Source organism: Phyllobates terribilis, unplaced genomic scaffold, assembly GCF_046119375.1.
Source record: "Phyllobates terribilis strain yellow unplaced genomic scaffold, ASM4611937v1 Scaffold_4__5_contigs__length_816908805, whole genome shotgun sequence".
Classification (NCBI taxonomy): Eukaryota; Metazoa; Chordata; class Amphibia; order Anura; family Dendrobatidae; genus Phyllobates; species Phyllobates terribilis.
Window position 1 is genome coordinate 209,397,756 of NW_027362764.1, and position 19,613 is coordinate 209,417,368.

The 19,613-nt window shown below is 39.1% G+C and overlaps 1 protein-coding gene across 1 annotated transcript in view; it reads right to left on the minus strand.

Moving 5' to 3' along the window:
• Positions 1-1,748: 1,748 nt before the first annotated feature.
• The window catches only part of TRIM71 (tripartite motif containing 71), a 65,809-nt gene continuing 47,944 nt past the window's right edge, over positions 1,749-19,613 (minus strand). The window contains exons 2-4 of the mRNA XM_073676583.1: positions 17,676-17,843; positions 8,627-8,761; positions 1,749-5,484 (exon numbers count right to left, since the gene is read on the minus strand). Coding sequence (XP_073532684.1) covers positions 4,033-5,484; positions 8,627-8,761; positions 17,676-17,843 — 1,755 coding nt within the window. The 3' untranslated portion in view covers positions 1,749-4,032. The remainder of the gene's footprint in view (positions 5,485-8,626; positions 8,762-17,675; positions 17,844-19,613) is intronic.

A 19,613-nucleotide genomic window follows, 5' to 3' on the forward strand; every position in this document is an offset into this window, starting at 1 on the left:
TGTTCGTTGGTCACGTTGGGGCTTACGTCCAAACCCCCAGCAAAATGGGATTCGGCGTATGCGCCGACGGGGCCATACACTATAATGGTGCCGACAAAGCGAAGGTGTGCTCTGTCATGCATCACTTTTGGGCGTGTATGCCTACTGGAGAGACATGTGCCAGAACGCAGTGTGAAAGCACCCTTATACTGAAGCTATTCCCTGGAGGTCAGCGGTGCCGGTGACTTAACATTCTACAGGTGCTTGCCGGAAGAATGATCGTCCGATATCGTGCACCTGTCCTATTCTAGATTCCCGCCAGGACGCGTGCACAGTCATCAGGTGTGTGCATTTGTAGAAGTGGGTACAGATCAGTCTATAGGTACCATGCTATTAATCTGTACAACACGGATCCACAAAACAGCTGTGGGTATGAGGTCTAAGTGTTGCTCGTATTTTCTGTTTATTCTTTAATGTGTGTTTCTGTATATCAATCCTTTAAAATCCTTAAAAAAAAAAATCAGCAAAGCCTAAAGATTCACCCAGGATCAATTCTGGTGACATCAAATTTGGCTTAACTAAATAATAGCAAGAATTGGCAAAAATTGCAGCGCCCCAAGGGACTGCACACACTTTTTTTTAATCCAGTAGGATTTTTCACATTTCTCCACTTTAAGTCACAGCCATACAAATTACTGATACAACCACATACTCTTAAGACATGAAGACACAGTAGATGAGGCTGACCGCATGCACATTTGGTGGGCAACAGTGTTATGATTTTGCAAGCAAAATTAAGATATTATACTCAAAATGTTTGCACACTGGAATAATTCTTTGAGTTGTGGCAGTGATTGCAGATGATGATTGCACTGGAGAAGAGACCAGAACTAAACACAAAATTAAATTTGTTCTATGGACTGAGAGAGGTCATTAACAATAAATTTCGATTTGAACAAGCCCCGTTATATACTATTTGGTAGTCAGCTAAACAATTAGGTTTAGAAATTGTCACAATCTTCCATAATTCACATACAGGACAACATGAAGCCCAGGAACTAAGACTAGTGAGGCATTTTTATCTGTATATTTGCCAAACTACAATTACTAGCGTGTTTTGGCAGCCAGGGTAGTTAAAGCACAGATGACCTCCTGCCACAATATAGCTGTTGTGATCAAGTTATTACTCTACATAAATATTTTAACCTCTACTTCTCACTTATCTACCAATACAAGTTGAAAATTCAGATATTAAACACCTCTTAAGAGGGCATGCTTATACTCAACTGGCATCAGAGCATTAAGTGCAGCCAGAACATTAACTGGAGTGAGGTATATAAATCTTAAAGGGAATCTGTCAGCAGGATTTCACCTCCCAACCTCTTTACATTTGAATGTAGCTCTTTCAAAGACAAATCCAGCAATAACTTTACATGGCCAGTCCCTTCCTCAGAAATCAGTGATTGAATTGACAATTTGAAATGAGATTAAAGAGCTATTGTAGATCTGAAGCTTCTGTCACTCCAGCTCTATTCCCCACCAAGCGCCACCTCCTCCTCTCGATTTATTAACAGCCTCCATGCTGTGACTTCAGGCAAAGGAGCAGTCAGTCAAGCAGGAGGCAGTAGCACTGGGCAGGGAATAGAGCTGGAGTGACAGAAGCTTCAGATCTACAAATAGCACTTCAGACTCATTGGCATATCTCTTCAAATGCTGATTTCTCAATAATTGAGGAAGGGACTGCCCATGTAATAGGTATTGCTGGACTTGTTTTTGAAAGAGCTACATGTGCATATAGTTTGGGGTATGAAATCATGCTGACAGATTCCCTTTAATCCTTAAAGCAGAGCCACTGTTTTACAGACAATGTTTAATTCAGCCTTCTTTTCGGCTAATATATATATATAAAAAAAATTAAAAACAAGTGCAAATCAAGGAGAAAAAATATGCTCATTCACACAGACATATCATTTGACTTGCAAATCTGTTCAAATTTATATATATATATATATATATAAAAAAAATTGACAAGCTTGACTGACGTCCGGAGATCTATCAATCTTTGGTTGAGCAGCCACTTTTTGTTTCTGTAAAGTTTCATTAATTTTAAGAACAAAAGGACAATAAAAGTAGTATTTACCTGGGAGAAGCTTCACAATATAAAACTTAATTTGGTGAATGGAGTTTTCTGGCCAAATATATCCATTTTTAGGTTTGGTCTCAAAATGCAGTTTGCATATCATTAAGGCTGGATTTACGCACACCAGTGGTTTTTTTTTTTGTGGCGTTTTTCAAAAGGTCAAAAATTCTGAGGCCAAATTTTAACAACTGTAGTGAAATACAATAAACACAGAACAGCATACAGAGGTTTGTGGCATTTATGAGGAGGATGGCTTTTATCAAAATGCAGCATGCTCCAATGACTGGCTTTTTTTTTCTAGCATCTTTCACAAAGGCTTTTCTAACAGAACTTGTAAAAAATACCTAAAGAACAATTGTACAAAATGAAAACACAATTTTGTACCAAAAAGCTTGTAAAAACAGCATAAAAACTCAAACACCTAAATGGCTTTTTTTTTTAAGCAAGCTTTTAAAAATGCTGAAAAAAAGTTGTAAGTATGAACTAAAACTGTATCTGCCAATAAGTAAATCCCAAAGTGATTGGATATTATTCTAAGTTTTTTCCCCTAATAATGTATATTTAAAATAAAAAATAAACAGCTATTAATCATAAGACTTGTGAAGCTGGATGTCATGAATTGCAGATATGGATAGAAGCCAGACATACACTAAGTTAACTGTGGTCTTTGCAATAAACCCCCCCCACCTCCAAAAAAAACCCCACATCAACAGTGATATAAAAATAAAAAGTAGAATAGTCTTAACTCTGCTATTGTAACAATAACCATTTACACAACAAGTATACTGATCTTTACAGCAATATAGTTGCTGAACACCAATATCATGGGAGCTTTGGTGTCCAGTCACTTGCTGGAAATTATTCAGAATTGGGGTTTCCATGCGATCGTCTCAGGCCATGTCCATTAATAGTTTGACCCAAAAGCGGGTTCTACAAAAAAAAAAAAAAAACAACAAATAATACTTGGTTTTTAATTTTATTATATATAAATATATAAGATATAAATATATTTATTAATAAAAAAAATTAAAAACCACCCTGCAGTTCTGCCTGAATGTAACCCACAAAATGCTTATTATGTTTCAACAAGAAAATAACTTGACCTTTACATGTTGTGCTTCATCTTTCACAATTTTCAGCCTCCAGGGTATTTAAGAGGAACATGTAAAAAACTTGTTGCATTATTAGCACACATACAGTCAATCGCGAGCACACAAACATCTAAGACTGGAATTTGTAAAAAGAACGCCAACTTCAAAACAAGTAAATTATCAATACGTTCAGAATAAACTAAGCATCACACTACTAAAAAAATACAGAAAATAAAATATTGTCTTCGGTTTTTGAGGTATGTGACATTTGTTCAGAAAACGTTTAAAAAAAAAAATACACCTTGTAGAATTTGCATATTGAGGTATTTCTCGTATCGAAACGTACTGAGGTAATAGCAATATACAAGGCGTCCTCTGTTGCAGCAGCACAGGGAAAGGAGGAATTTAAAATTTGGTTAAAGAGGACACAAGTGTTTAAACCGTAAGAGGAAAAATTGAGACAGGTTTTTTCTTTCTTTTTGTTATAAAGTTTATAGCCCTTTTTGGCTTTTTCTTTCTCAGTAAGAGATTTTTTACACATTCTCTTAGCAGGTGTAGTCTTTTTGTTTCAATCATTCAAAGTGAGGTAAGTTGATAATAATTTGTGCAGGATCAGAAAAACAAAAACAAATCAAAATAACACTCTGAGGATCTGAGGTAGATTTTTTTTTCATCCCAATTTTGTTTTATTCTTCACAGGTTCTACTTCTGCAGTTGTGTGTTTACAAGAAAAAAAAATGAGGTAGGTGCTCCATCTTGGTGTATATTAATTATATACTTCTTGAAAACATATCCCTGAGACAATTTTGTGTTGAAAACGGATTAGAAGGCTACAACTCGGTCGTTACCAAAGTCTACCACAACAATTGTGCCATCCGGTGTGACAGCTATGCCAGATGGACGATCCATCTGACCAAAGCCACTTCCTTGAGAGCCAAACTTGTACAAGAAGCTGCCATTTGGCTCAAAAATTTGTATTCTGTGGTTTCGGGAGTCTGCCACAATAATGCGTCCTTCTTGATCAACTGCAACACCTTGTGGTCGCAGGAACTGCCCATTTCCTGTACCCTCTGTGCCCAAGAAATGTGCTGTCTGGCAATCTTGTTTGATGATTAGCAGTCGGTGGTTGTTGAAGTCAGTCACCACAAGATAGCCATCATGACTGAATGCCACTCCACGTGGTGAATCAAAATGCTTCCAGAGAGCACCTTCAAAACCATACTTATTTAGGTATGTCCCATCTGGACCAAATAATTGAACACGATGGTTTCGAGTATCGGACACTAAAATCTTCCCTTCTGAATTAATAGCAACATCCCATGGATAGTTAAATTGCCCATTCTTGGTCCCCTTCTCCCCAAATTTCAAAAGGAATTGGCCCTCAAAGGTGAAGACTTGAACACGATGGTTATCTTTATCAGCTACTACAATCCTACGGGAACTGTCACAAGTGATACCGGCTGGGCGATCAAACTGGCCAGGTCTTGAACCCAAGCTGCCAAACTTGTGATAAAATGTGCCACACGGTTTAAAAATCTGAATGCGGTTGTTGCTCCTATCTGCCACAATTATATATCCTTCTTTGTCCACGCAGACACCCCAGGGACGACAAAGCTTTCCGTCAATGTCACCTTCTCCTCCAATAGAAAGAGAAGGAAGACCAATGCCAGAATAGCATCGACCCGATTTCACATGGACTTTAAAAGGGCTGTTGTCAATGTGTTGATTGCACACCATTACAGAAATTATGTGTTCTCCCTCAAGCTGAGGTCTGTAACTAACCAAATATGTACCATTTAATTGGTCAGTAACCTCAGCTGCAAACAGATTTCCATCAGGACCCACCACTAGAACAGTTATGAGATCACCACCTGATAAACGTACTTCACCATCATGGTCATAACCTATTACTGTGAAAGAAGCAACTTGTCCTTGAAGGGCTCGTTTCAAGCCTTCTCCTGTGGCTTTGGTTAGAGCTCCAAATGCTCCACTACTTACTAGACCCATAGATTTGATTGCAAGATAAAGGGCCTGATCAGGGGGAGTAAACACAACTCTGTCATCCTCTTGAACTTGTAATAAGCCTCTAGCATTTTTTAGATCTTGCATTTGGGCCAAGACGCGGTCACGCGCTATGAGAATATCAATCGTGCAACCCTCTTCTAAAACCTGCTGCACTGCATTGATGGTGCTGTCCAATTTTTTAAGAGCCTGGTGGAGTTTGTCAACCTGGTGGTAGAGAGACTTGACTTTCACCTGACGAATTTTCTCAACCTATGAAAACAAAAAAACAGGAGACAAGTCTGGTAAAAATATCCAAGAAATCCTGAATTTCTTAAAAAAAAAAAAAAAAAAAAAAAAAAAAGCATGTCATGTTCAAAATGCTCTACAAATATTTTGAAATGAAACATTAATTTAGAGTGTCTGTCCCTAATAAGGCTTATCGATGTCACAGAGGGACACTACAGAGACCCATTAACAAGCAAAGACTTTTGCTATGTATCATACCCTTCATGATGTGGTCCAATGTGGGACGCATCCTTTGAGTGCAAGTAACGCCACTTCTTGTTTCCTCTGCAGCAATGTACCCAAGTGTGCATTACACCATTACGTCCATAAGTTATTTCTCACCTTTGAAAAAAGGTATGCGCTTTTCCAGTCACAGTTTTAAATGCGATACCAGATAGGTTGAGAGTTTATGCTATATCTTTATTACTTGTACAGGGTCCCATTTAATTGGTGCAGTGGAGTTTAAATAAATTAGTCTACTCTTATAGTGCCCTTGATCAAGAGTCAGGCGAAACACACAGTACAGACCAAAAGTTTGGACACACCTTCTCATTTAAAGATTTTTCTATATTTTCATGACTTTGAAAATTGTACAGTCACACTGAAGGCATCAAAACTATGAATTAACACATGTGGAATTATATACTTAACAAAAAAGTGTGAAACAACTGAAAATATGTCTTATATTCTAGGTTCTTCAAAGTAGCCACCTTTTGCTTTGATGACTGCTTTGCACACTCTTGGCATTCTCTTGATGAGCTTCAAGAGGTAGTCACCGGAAATTGTTTTCACTTCACAGGTGTGCCCTGTCAGGTTTAATAAGTGGGATTTCTTGCCTTATAAATGGGGTTGGGACCATCAGTTGTGTTGTGCAGAAGTCAGGTGGATACACAGCTGATAGTCCTACTGAATAGACTGTTAGAATTTGTATTATGGCAAGAAAAAAGCAGCTAAGAAAAAGAGTGGCCATCATTACTTTAAGAAATGAAGGTCAGTCAGTCCGAAAAATTGGGCAAACTTTGAAAGTGTCCCCAAGTGCAGTTGCAAAAACCATCAAGCGCTACAAAGAAACTGGCTCACATGAGGACCGCCCCAGGAAAGGAAGACCAAGAGTCACCTCTGCTTCTGAGGATAAGTTTATCCGAGTCACCAGCCTCAGAAATCGCAGGTTAACAGCAGCTCAGATTAGAGACCAGGTCAATGCCACACAGAGTTCTAGCAGCAGACACATCTATACAACAACTGTTAAGAGGAGACTTTGTGCAGCAGGCCTTCATGGTAAAATAGCTGCTAGGAAACCACTGCTAAGGACAGGCAACAAGCAGAAGAGACTTGTTTGGGCTAAAGAACACAAGGAATGGACATTAGACCAGTGGAAATCTATGCTTTGGTCTGAGGAGTCCAAATTTGAGATCTTTGGTTCCAACCACCGTGTCTTTGTGCGACGCAGAAAAGGTGAACGGATGGACTCTACATGCCTGGTTCCCACCGTGAAGCATGGAGGAGGAGGTGTGATGGTGTGGGGGTGCTTTGCTTGTGACACCGTTGGGGATTTATTCAAAATTGAAGGCATACTGAACCAGTATGGCTACCACAACATCTCGCAGCGGCATGCTATTCCATCCGGTTTGCGTTTAGTTGGACCATCATTTATTTTTCAACAGGACAATGACCCCAAACACACCTCCAGGCTGTGTAACGGCAATTTGACCAAGAAGGGGAGTGATGGGGTGCTACGCCAGATGACCTGGCCTCCACAGTCACCAGACCTGAACCCAATCGAGATGGTTTGGGGTGAGCTGGACCGCAGATTGAAGGCAAAAGGGCCAACAAGTGCTAAGCATCTCTGGGAACTCCTTCAAGATTATTGGAATACCATTTCCGGTGACTACCTCTTGAAGCTCATCAAGAGAATGCCAAGAGTGTGCAAAGCAGTCATCAAAGCAAAAGGTGGCTACTTTGAAGAACCTAGAATATAAGACATATTTTCAGTTGTTTCACACTTTTTTGTTAAGTATATTATTCCAAATGTGTTAATTCATAGTTTTGATGCCTTCAGTGTGAATGTACAATTTTCATAGTCATGAAAATACAGAAAAATCTTTAAATGAGAAGGTGTGTCCAAACTTTTGGTCTGTACTGTACCTACAGGGATTAGCATTTTACTTTTATTGTACTGCTGCAACCACCTATATTCATGTACTTCTAATATTACATTGTTGCATACCATCGCACTACAGTCATTTAGCACAACATTATTCTGTTATAGGTTTTGCTGCTATGCACAGGTCACTAATTGTGTAATTCTGCTAATACCTCCCTTGTATAGTGTTGCATTTTTTTGGCTGCACCTTCTGTTTCTACTTGATTTTGAAAAAAGTGATGTTGATTAAAAAACACAGAACTGCGAACCTTTGAGATATTCCTTCTAGGTATATGGCCGTGTGTTTACCAATGAGATGCAGGTGTTTCTGTGTATATGCGCTTCCAGTGAAAGCTGCAGGATTAATGATCAGGTTATAACAGCTTTTGTAGGCAAAATTAGCTGTTCGCCTGGATTATCAGTGAACATATTCATGCTATCTCTCTGTGACATGACAATCATGATATAGGGTTTTTTGACATGGTACAGCACAGGCCCCAAAGCAATAAAGTCTGGTTTGACTCCCTAATCCTCAAATTAGACAGTTTTAGCTCGAAGTCCACACACCAAATGTGCATGTCACCTTCTTTGGAAATGCAGGTTACACTCATTTGGAGACATACTAATTATTTTATTAGACAAGCCACTCATTCCTCATTATTCAATGTTTTAGGATATGTCCCATTCAAATGTTTTACAGCACAAATCACAACAAGAAAAGCCAGACTTCTACATTATAGCCAATATCCTTCAAGTGCTTCTCATCTTTAGAAGAATGAAATCGGTTACTATGAGGAAAATTAGACTTATTGCAATGAATGCATGAAGAAAGGTCAGATGGGAGACAAAAATGGACAAAGAAATTACCATATGGGAAGGGGGAAAAAAGACGACCTATATACACCCAGAAAAAAATGGACTGTATCACCCATACCCACCTTTATAGTAAGATCATTGGGGAGTCTGGAACAGAATGTTACTAACCTTCCATACCAGCTCACATTCCCTCTCCTCGAGTGCCTTCTTGTGTCTGGAGGTGACTGCTTTGATCTCAGATTGCGCGACTTTGGCTTTCATCTCCACTTGCTCTGCCAGTGCTTGGGCCTGTTCAAGAGTGAGCTGCAAGATGAAATAAGAAACCACCTTCACGATTAAAAAATGCATTCTGCTACATGCTTCATATCTCTCGTAATGTCAAGACACCCTGCTATGAGCACGGAGGTCACGGCGTTCACAGGACCCTCTGCAATGTATTACATTGACCACACAGAATATTATGAGCTAGTCTGCCATTATGACCAGAGCAGAATCTGCTTTCAAGTTTAAGAATTATTTTGAAACATTTGTATTCTAAACATAACCCAATATTTCCTCGCATCCTATTCTTACACTTTAAATAATCATAGTAATCTGGATTTTAGTGTACAGTTACATTTTTTTTTTGCAGTCGCATAGTAGCTTTTTGGGGAGAGATATTTAGCCTTATAATTTTGTACCTCCTTATCATATATGTTTCAACTAATGTTTCAACTAATGCGTTTCAATGTATCATATATGTTTCAACTAATGCGTTTCCAAAAATCTTACAAAACAAAAGCTATTAATATTTAATCCCTATTACAATGTCATTCTGGGGTCTTGAAACTGGTGGGTGAATAGTTGTTTAATTTGACACCCCCCAAAAAAGTTTGAGAAAACGCAGATTTATTATGAGGATCTGCAAATTGTGGTTAGGTGAATTTGTTTATGGATAGGTGTTATTATGGGTGTTTTATTCTAATGAAATAATGATAGTTACTTATGTACTGTTCGGGTCAATATGACCTAATAGTGTTTTATACAGATCTCTCGCCATAATTTCAGTCACAGACGATTTATAATATCATTGTGGATTATTTATTGCAGCTATTATTTATCAATTTCTCCAGTTCAAGCAGGCTGTGCTGCAATTATTATGATTGTCATTTATTCATTTAGCGCTATTTTATTCCACAATGCTGATTTTACCCCGTCAAAGTCGTGAGTGTCCATAACTTCGAAAGTTGGATAAAAATGTGGCGAAGATGTCCATAGATTGAAGCTGAAATGGGAAAGCTTGCAAATGCCTCAGATTCTGAAGAAGATATCCAACTGGAGAAAGTGTCTGAAGATGAGGACCACATAAATGGCAGGGAAAGGGATTATGAGAATTCTAAAGCTGAATCTGATGAGGCACGATACACAGACAACTAGTCCAATGCAAGCAATTCAGTCTAAAAACAAAGATGTAATATGGAACTTGCAGCCTTCTGCCCAGGCAGGAAAACTGTCCTCTGCTGGCAGCAGATAATAACTAGCCGCTATTAGAGAAGTTTTGGATAAATGGTTAGAGATTCTTCCAAAATGATACAATACTGGTGAGAATGTCACTGTGGATGAACCACTAGTGGCATTCTGAGGTAGGTGCCCTTCACACCATATATACCGAGTAAGCCAGCAAAGTACGGCATCAAGATATGGACACTGTGTGACAGCAGCAGTTCATACGCTCAGGTATATACAAGAAAAAAGCCTGGAGAAAAACCTGAAAAGAATCAGGAAATGCAAGTCACTTCAGATTTGACATATGGACTAAAAGGGCAAAATGTGACAACTTTTTTTTTATATCGCACCAACTTGGGCAGCTGTTGCCAAAACGAAAACTTACAAATATGGGCAATGTAAGAAAAAGCAAGAATGAACTGCTGCAAGGTATCCTTGGTAGAAGATGTTCATAGTTCAACGTTTTACTTTACGGCCTCGCTCAATACAAGTGAATCGAATCTGGCGGGGATTATACATTCGCATAATTGTGGTCACATGACTGCTCAGCCTCGCAGCCAACAGCAGAGAATCCTCATTGCATACTGTGTGTGATATGAGGAGTCACAAGCCTGCAGTCACAAAGACAACCCCTTTAAGTCCCCCTCACACACACCAGACTGTTGGCCAAACCCGCCGATTGGCCAACAGTCTAATGTGAATGGAGGCCTCAGACAACTAATTGCTAACTAGTGTACACATTTAATGTTTTGAAACTAAAGGATTTCAAACAAATATAACTTAAAAGGGAACAGGTAATTATATTCATGATACCAAAACCACAGGTAACATGAATCAGAGGCGATTATAGCCACGTATATTTTACTCTAAGATGTTTCAGATAAAACATAATTTAGGCACCCGGCCGGGGACTTTAGGGAGAGACCTGACTTGCCAGCTTCTCCCCACCCCACTCCAGTTGATAGACATGTCTCTCCCCAAGTACAAACTTGGAAGAGACATGTCTATCAAACAAAGAAAGGACAAGAGAGACCATACAATAGCTCACACATTAATTTTTATACCTAAAAGTCAGAAAATTCTAAAAACGAAAGCACAGTAGTGTTAAATGCATGGCTCCAGGGATTTGCCAAATTCTGACCTAAATATTTACCCAAGCTATGTAGAGCCGATCACATATGCCCATTGGGGTACATATAAAAGCAAACCATCCATCCCCTAATAAAGTTATATCAGAGGCTGCGCTGGCTGGGGGTGTAGACTATTTGTTGTTCACGTGTTGCTTTAGTCAGGTAATAAAAGCTTTATGGTACAAGCGTTTTACAATGGGACTCACGAAGAGTCTACATTTAATTAAGTAGATTTATATTAACATGGCTAATAATTATATGATATTTGCAGGTCTACATCTGACAGCTGCACCCACAACTGCAAACTACTCTTTGGGTTAGCATTAGACGAGAGGTCTACCTTAATAAATTTACTTTTATACATGGGGGGAAAAAAAACAACTTATTTAACAATGGAGAGAAAAAAATTGTAGACCTGAATTTTTTTTTTTTTTTTTTACAATAATTGTGTGATCTTGATAATACCACTGGAAACTGGTATTCACCTGGAATAAGCTAGTACCACATCTTGGTTAAATCAACATCCCCCTTTATAGGGCCATTCAAATTGGTTACATTCTCCTCCCCGCCCCTCCCTTGTGAGGAACAATGCTTGAAAGGTTTGATGGAAAACTGGCTGGGTGGCTGAAGCGGTGACCCCAGATTGGCAGAGCAGCAATAACAGCTCAGTGCTCCAGTGAGGATCACTTCAACTGGAAGTAACAGAAGGAGACCTTAAAGACATGCGTTTATGGCAGGGCTATAAGCCACAGATCCGCACAGCTCTTTGTTATGCAGGAAGCAAAGCTGACAACTATGATTGAAAGTTGGTTAAAGATTAAACATTGACTTTTTTTAATGTGTCTCGCTGGGAGAAGTAATCTCCATCTTTCTACCCATTAAATACCTAAGCTTTTTCTACGGGGAAAACAAAAATGTGAAAATTAAGATTCTAACATTGTTAATGAGGCTACAAAAAATATTATCAAAGTCTACCAAGATCATACTGATCAATTACTTGACATTGTGCCAAATGTGAAGGAACTGGTGTGCAAACGATGACACCGAATACAATTTCCAGTTCTGATTTTATTTTTCTTAAAGTGAGTTGGCTTACATTTTCATTCTTAGGACTTATAGCTTTAAGGTTGAGAGAAGACACAAGTCCATTAAGTTCAACTTGTACCCTGGCAGTAGTGTAAAAAGAAATATCCATTTTGAGCTTAAAAACACAGTTGTAACACAGGCATATTCTTGCATGGAGTTAGCAATTTGATTTACACTGCCCTGGTCCGGTGTCCAGTCCAGTCCTCCACGGCAAACAAACAATCTTCATTTCTATGCCCAGGATCTGGGTCATCTCTGGTGCTTACTAAGCACTGTGACCTCATGATGTAGGTGTTCAGGATGCCAGGCAGAGGGTGGCGGACACAGAAGTGAAAACCAGCTGTCACAGAGGATTGGACTGGACACCGGAGCGGGCCAGCACAAATTGAATTCTCATGCCTAGAGTCTGCATTACATTAGTTTTTTTATGCTGGCAAATCGTCATCGATATATATCCTTATTCAGCATGTTGGGCCAATAGTATATTGTGAATTGTATTTTGGATCCAGCATGGATTTTTTTCATCATATAATGAATGCAATTATCTTAGATCTGTATCGAAATACAAAAATTTAAATTGTGCATAAAAATATTTATCCGAAGGGTCAATGTACAAGCTGTATGGCTGTGTGTGTGTGTGTGTGTGTGTGTGTGTGTGTGTGTGTGTGTGTGTACACGTGTGTACAGTACAGACCAAAAGTTTGGACACCTTCACATTTAAAGATTTTTCTGTATTTTCATGACTATGAAAATTGTACATTCACACTGAAGGCATCAAAACTATGAATTAACACATGTGGAATTATATACTTAAAAAAGTGTGAAACAACTGAAAATATGTCTTATATTCTAGGTTCTTCAAAGTAGCCACCTTTTGCTTTGATGACTGCTTTGCACACACTTGCCATTCTCTTGATGAGCTTCAAGAGGTAGTCACCGGAAATGGTTTTCACTTCACAGGTCTGCCCTGTCAGGTTTAATAAGTGGGATTTCTTGCCTTATAAATGGGGTTGGGACCATCAGTTGTGTTGTGCAAAAGTCAAGTGGATAAGCAGCTGATAGTCTTACTGAATAGACTGTTAGAATTTGTATTATGGCAAGAAAAAAGCAGCTAAGTAAAGAAAAACGAGTGGCCATCATTACTTTAAGAAATGAAGGTCAGTCAGTCCGAAAAATTGGGCAAACTTTGAAAGTGTCCCTAAGTGCAGTTGCAAAAAAACATCAAGCGCTACAAAGAAACTGGCTCACATGAGGACCGCCCCAGGAAAGGAAGACCAAGAGTCACCTCTGCTTCTGAGGATAAGTTTATCCGAGTTACCAGCCTCAGAAATCGTAGGTTAACAGCAGCTTTGATTAGAGACCAGGTCAATGCCACACACAGTTCTAGCAGCAGACACATCTCTACAACAACTGTTAAGAGGAGACTTTGTGCAGCAGGCCTTCATGATAAAATAGCTGCTAGGAAACCACTGCTAAGGACAGGCAACAAGCAGAAGAGACTTGTTTGGGCTAAAGAACACAAGGAATGGACATTAGACCAGTGGAAATCTGTGCTTTGGTCTGAGGAGTCCAAATTTGAGATCTTTGGTTCCAACCACCGTGTCCTTGTGCGACGCAGAAAAGGTGAACGGATGGACTCTACATGCCTGGTTCCCACCGTGAAGCATGGAGGAGGAGGTGTGATGGTGTGGGGGTGCTTTGCTGGTGACACTTGGGAATTTATTCAAAATTGAAGGCATACTGAACCAGCTTGGCTACCACAGCATCTTGCAGCGGCATGCTATTCCATCCGGTTTGCGTTTAGTTGGACCATCATTTAATTTTTCAACAGGACAATGACCCCAAACACACCTCCAGGCTGTGTAAGGGCTATTTGACCAAGAAGGAGAGTATTGGGGTGCTACGCCAGATGACCTGGCCTCCAGTCACCATCTCGATTGGGGTGAGCTGGAGGCAAAAGGGCCAACAAGTGCTAAGTATCTCTGGGAACTCCTTCAAGATTGTTGGAAGACCATTTCTGGTGACTACCTCTTGAAGCTCATCAAGAGAATGCCAAGAGTGTGCAAAGCAGTCATCAAAGCAAAAGGTGGCTATTTTGAAGAACCTAGAATATAAGACATATTTTCAGTTGTTTCACTTCACACTTTTTTGTTAAGTATATAATTCCACATGTGTTATTTCATAGTTTTGATGCCTTCAGTGTGAATGTACAATTTTCATAGTCATGTAAATACAGAAAAATCTTTAAATGAGAAGGTGTGTCCAAACTTTTGGTCTGTACTGTATGCGTGTATGCACGCGTGTGTGCGTGTGTGTGTATATATATATATATATATATATATATATATATATATATATATATATTACTTATCCATCTCCTGCTGACTTAGATGTGTAAGTACGTGCATTTCTGCATGTGGTGCTGATACTCAAAGAATACATTGAGATTTATTTTTTTTTTATCATTTAAATGCCTATGGATCCTGTGATGTGCACGGCTTTTCCTTCTTGGTGTAGCAATCTCAGTATTGAGGAGGTAATATAACATTTACAAGGGGCAGCATGTTTGAGTAGCAGCAAAGTGAACAACAAATATTTAAAAAATATGTATCTTTTTCTGTACCCTGTGGATAAAACTGGAAATTGACATGTAGTAACAGATTTTAATTCTGCAGCATGTCAATTTATGTTGGAAACTTTAATTGTGAATGGACCCTTTTCTTTGATTAGATGTAAATCTTACAAAATCTGCTAAATCAGAGTCCCTCCACCAAACCGTTCTAAGTCACTGAGTACACATTCTAGCTACTCCATACAGTTATGAGCATGTAAGATCTATTACAGGGGGTAAACTGAAGCGTCATGTCTGTCCTAGATGATGAGAACTTTTCACCGATAAGGAGCAGAGGCAATGAGGAGGCTGCAAAAAGTAAAATGAAGATATAAACTTGGAATTTTTAGACAATTCTTTACTGGCCATTTTCAATGGCTTTGTCTTGCAGAAAAAGAGTGACCATCAGATAAGACAAGACATGATGTGGCACAGGCCCAGGCTCAATGAATTCATCTGCCACATGAGGACAAAACAGTTTTTGTGTGCCCTAATGACCCTTCTGTGCAACCAGCTTTCTGACCCTTTGATGTTGGGAGATAACAGAATTACTTCCTCTGTGTTCTGCTAATGAGCTACCCCTGCAGCAGGCTCCACAAAAGTTAAAAAAGGCACTAGCCACCATTCAGCACGAGTAGCCTACAGGGAGGCAGAGGAGGAAGGTGCCAAATTACCTCATTTACTGCATCCTTTTCAAATTCATGTTTACTCTAAATGGATTTTCTTTCAGCTCCAGGAAAAAAAGAAAAAACAAAAAAAAAAGAACACATTGTCCAAGACAGGCCTTTATCTTTGCTGTGTGCCCTAAAACTAATGGAAATGGCCAACATAGCTCACAGATGGCCTGAGATCTTTCGCTGTGCTCCTGGGATTGGATTGTCAACATGATCCAAAGGGTGTAACCTTCCCCATCTATAATGTAAGGGGATGTGTGCCTCGCTAAGATTTTAATTTCATGCAGAAAACAGTCATTATTTTGATTATTTTAAAAATCAAACTACCTAGAATATTAGACAAGACTATTACAAATGACAAAGATCTGAAAGACTTTGGGTTTATCAAGTACTAAATTTGTAATGGAGCATTAAGAAAGTTGCTTTCCTTTATCCGTTTAAAAGAAGAAGTCTGCATTAAAAGTGGTGCTCCTAGGTTGGTCTATAGAATGAGATTATATACAAGAGGTTTGTGGCATGGAAAATATAATATGACCATTGGTTTCCAGAAACACAAAAAGATCCACAAAGCTCAGGAAGAAAATGTTATGTTGAACTTTAGTAAGCAGGTATAAGGGCACCTCCCAGAGATTCATCACGCCACCATCCAAAATCACAAATTCTTTTAAATTTATGTCTAATAAACCTCTAGGCTTTATTAAGTAGGCCATATACATAGGACTGTCTCATTTTAACTAGGAAGACGCCTTAAAAAACGTAATGGCTTAACAGTACATCAAATTGTAAAGAATTTAGCTAATGTCAACATGACTTTTTTGTTTTTATTAATGTCTAGCTGCACTCATGTTAATTTTCTCAAGAGTAGACATAAAATTATGTAAGATTCAGTTGATACTGCTACTAGATTAGTGATTCTGGTTGATATAGAGCTAAAATAAAATTGACAAACATGTTTTTCCCCAATTCATTATAGTATTTACGTCAGAAATCTGGAGTAAAACACTTTGAAAAGTCTCAAAATTTTGCAGCTTTTGGCGTTTTCACACCAGTTTTGGCCATCTCACTCAAAATGGGGGAACCTGGGATGGGACAAAAATACGGGGCGCAACACTTATTTATTTCCTGGAGAGTTGTGGAATACTTTATGCCACAAATCTTATTCCAGCCACTGACTGGAGTAAAATTTGTGGCAAGGCGCACACCACTATTAAGATGCACACGACTTATAATGAATCAGGTGCCTCTGACTCCACCACATTCTCTCAAAGATTGACGTGAACAATGCCAGCCTTAATGAATCAGGACCTTTCCATCTTACACTTTAATACTCTTATCACAAGTATAATGTCTATTCAGACATCCAACCGAAGAGCAGAAATTAAACCCTTTACCATATTTGAGGGGCGCTAACCTTCTATAGACTATACAAACTCTAAGACCAAATTCACAAGTCTTCTTGTATGTGACAGACGGACTTTTTCCCAACATAAGTACCCATACCCATCAATGGGTGATGCCTGGTATTGCAGGTTAGTATTATTGAAGTGAATGGTGCAGTACAACACACAATCTAAAGACATGTGCGGTGCTGTTTTTTGGATGTAAGGAGTCACGTATTTCTAATCATGTACGTTCGTTAAGCAGTGCCAAAGTGAGACCTTATAAACTGCTCCACTTCCAGAAAAGATCCGTCTGGAGAGTTTTTTGCTTATCAAGTAAGAAGCAGATGTGGTAGACAAGCCGGATAGGCATGCCAGAGGTCTTCTTTAATGTCTCAATGCAAAAATTAGGATTTTAGGGATACGATCACCAGAAGAAAACCATTATTTGAAGGTTTTGTTGGAAAAACCATCGAGCAAGAGGAGATGCCTCCCCCTAGCTTGTCTACATATACCTTGTTGTGGCCATTCCCAGGCTATACTGGCTGGGTTATTTTACAGGTTTTTCTAATTTAGGGTGCTACAGTACTTAGTCACAGTCACGTACACATATGGCTCATCCGGACAGGGAATCTAAATTGACTGAGAATTCCCTAGTAGGAAATAGAAAGTTAGGTGAGCAGACCTTACCGAACTCACTGTACTGCTGCTGTGAAGACAGTAAGTCAATCACTGGCTCCATGCACCTACCTGGATCTAAACCTACATGCACAACTTCTGATATAAACCATATTCAAGTCGGGGGGTGATGAGGATGTTGCAGTATTCATCTGACAATAACAATATTCTTACCTGAATAGCCTGGCGTCCTTGTTGAACATCTGCCAACAGCTGAATAGTAAGTGCCCTTGAGTCTTGAAGAGCATCTTGGAGATAGATAAAGCTGTGCCCAGCATGACGTCCTATAGTGCACTCTCGACAGATAGGCGTAGAGCAAGTATCACAGTAGAAATGCAGAACCTAGAATGTAGTAAACAAATGGCGTATTACACAAACGGAAAAAAGAAAAAGCTTACCGCTTACTTTGGGTAGCACGGACCTATTCACATTAGCGAAGTGATCCTACAACAACCCCAAGGGAACGATGCTTGCACAAATGTCTCCCAACATCTAGTGTTAAAGTTAATTAATGATCTGTATTCAATTATTGCATATTTTCCTAGGTTATCAGATTATGAGCAGCACGGTGGCTCAGTGGTTAGCACTGGAGCCTTGCAGCACTGGAGTCGTGGGTTCAAATCCCACCAAGGAAAACATCTGCAAGGAGTTTGTATGTTCTTCCCATGTTTCTGAGTACTACTGTTCCCCCCTCACACTCCAAAAGACATATGGATAGGGAATTTAGATTGTGAGCCCTAATAGGAAAAGTGACGTTGAAGTGCTGTGGAATATAATGGCACTATATAAGGAAGCATCAATAAAAAACAGAAGCCAACTCCACCAATGATATCTTCACAACAGTAAATCCAGATAGGAAAAGCAAACTTCTCCAAAAGGCTTTATTTAATGCTGTACCATTACTGTCTGCAGAAAATAAAACCTTTCTCAATCATTCTTCAAGGACAATCATTCTTAATTCATCAAGATTGAGGTGTGGTCCCAATATGTGACCTCCATAAATCAGCCAAGGCTAGGAGTCACTGCAGTGTATCCTCCATGTATTACACAGGGAGCCTAATGAGTTGCGGCCCCTCCATTACCCGCAATCTTGGAGCACAGACTTGAGTATACACTAATCAATTCTATTTTAAACAGATAATTTTATAGTACTGTTAATAAAAAAAAAAAAAAGTTCTCCATATGAAACGTTATATGACAAAGCTATTTAACATAGCAGTATTCAATTAATCAATAATTAATGTAATATGGGATCTAAGCCAAGCAAAAGATGAAAAGTCCTCACTCCGTTTTTTTAAAGAAATGACACAAAATAATCAGATTTATTCTATATATATTTGCAGTCATTTAGTATGGATATTGGAGAAATATGTGCATTGCTCCTCTATGACTATGTAGCCAGCTATCCAGCCAGCTATGGCCTTTATGTAGGATCCCACAGGGTGGATGGGCTGTGAAATTTCCACCCAAATTTTGTGGCCTGAAAATCCTTAGTATTACAGTACATGCCCACAGATACCTTGGCCCTAAATTACACCTCTATGGGCATATGAGCTGTAATGTTGAGTCTGTTGACCCACGATCAGTTCGGCGCTGTAGTCAGTGTATGATGACCGTGATATGTGGGCATTTGAACCCAGTCTAAAAAGGAGAGCACATTTTTTAGATTGCACAAAGCAGCTTCCGACATGTTAGCCTTTATTAGTCCAAGATATGGGAGACCATGTTTTAGTTTTTCTTTATGGTGCAGGATTTGAAGAGAATGATTTATTAGCCTGCGGTGTTCGTAGTTTCAGTGGAACCTTAAATATGCTAAGGTTTTCCTAAAAAAAATATATATATATTAAAAAAAAAAAAAGAAGCCAACCCAAAGTGTTATTGCTAGCTATAACAACTGACATTTGGAAATCCAACAGATAACAATGGCAAATACAGATTTCTTGGCGTTTCCTTAAGTTGCTTCAAATAAATAGAGAAGTAAAACCACTGTCACCAAACAGGAAAAGCAATGAACAACAGAGGAAATTCCTGGGTGGCACAAGTCCTGGCTACTTTCTTGTCCATCTGCTCCCTCAGGAGGGGGCAGCTGATGGATATGTCCCTGGGAAACAT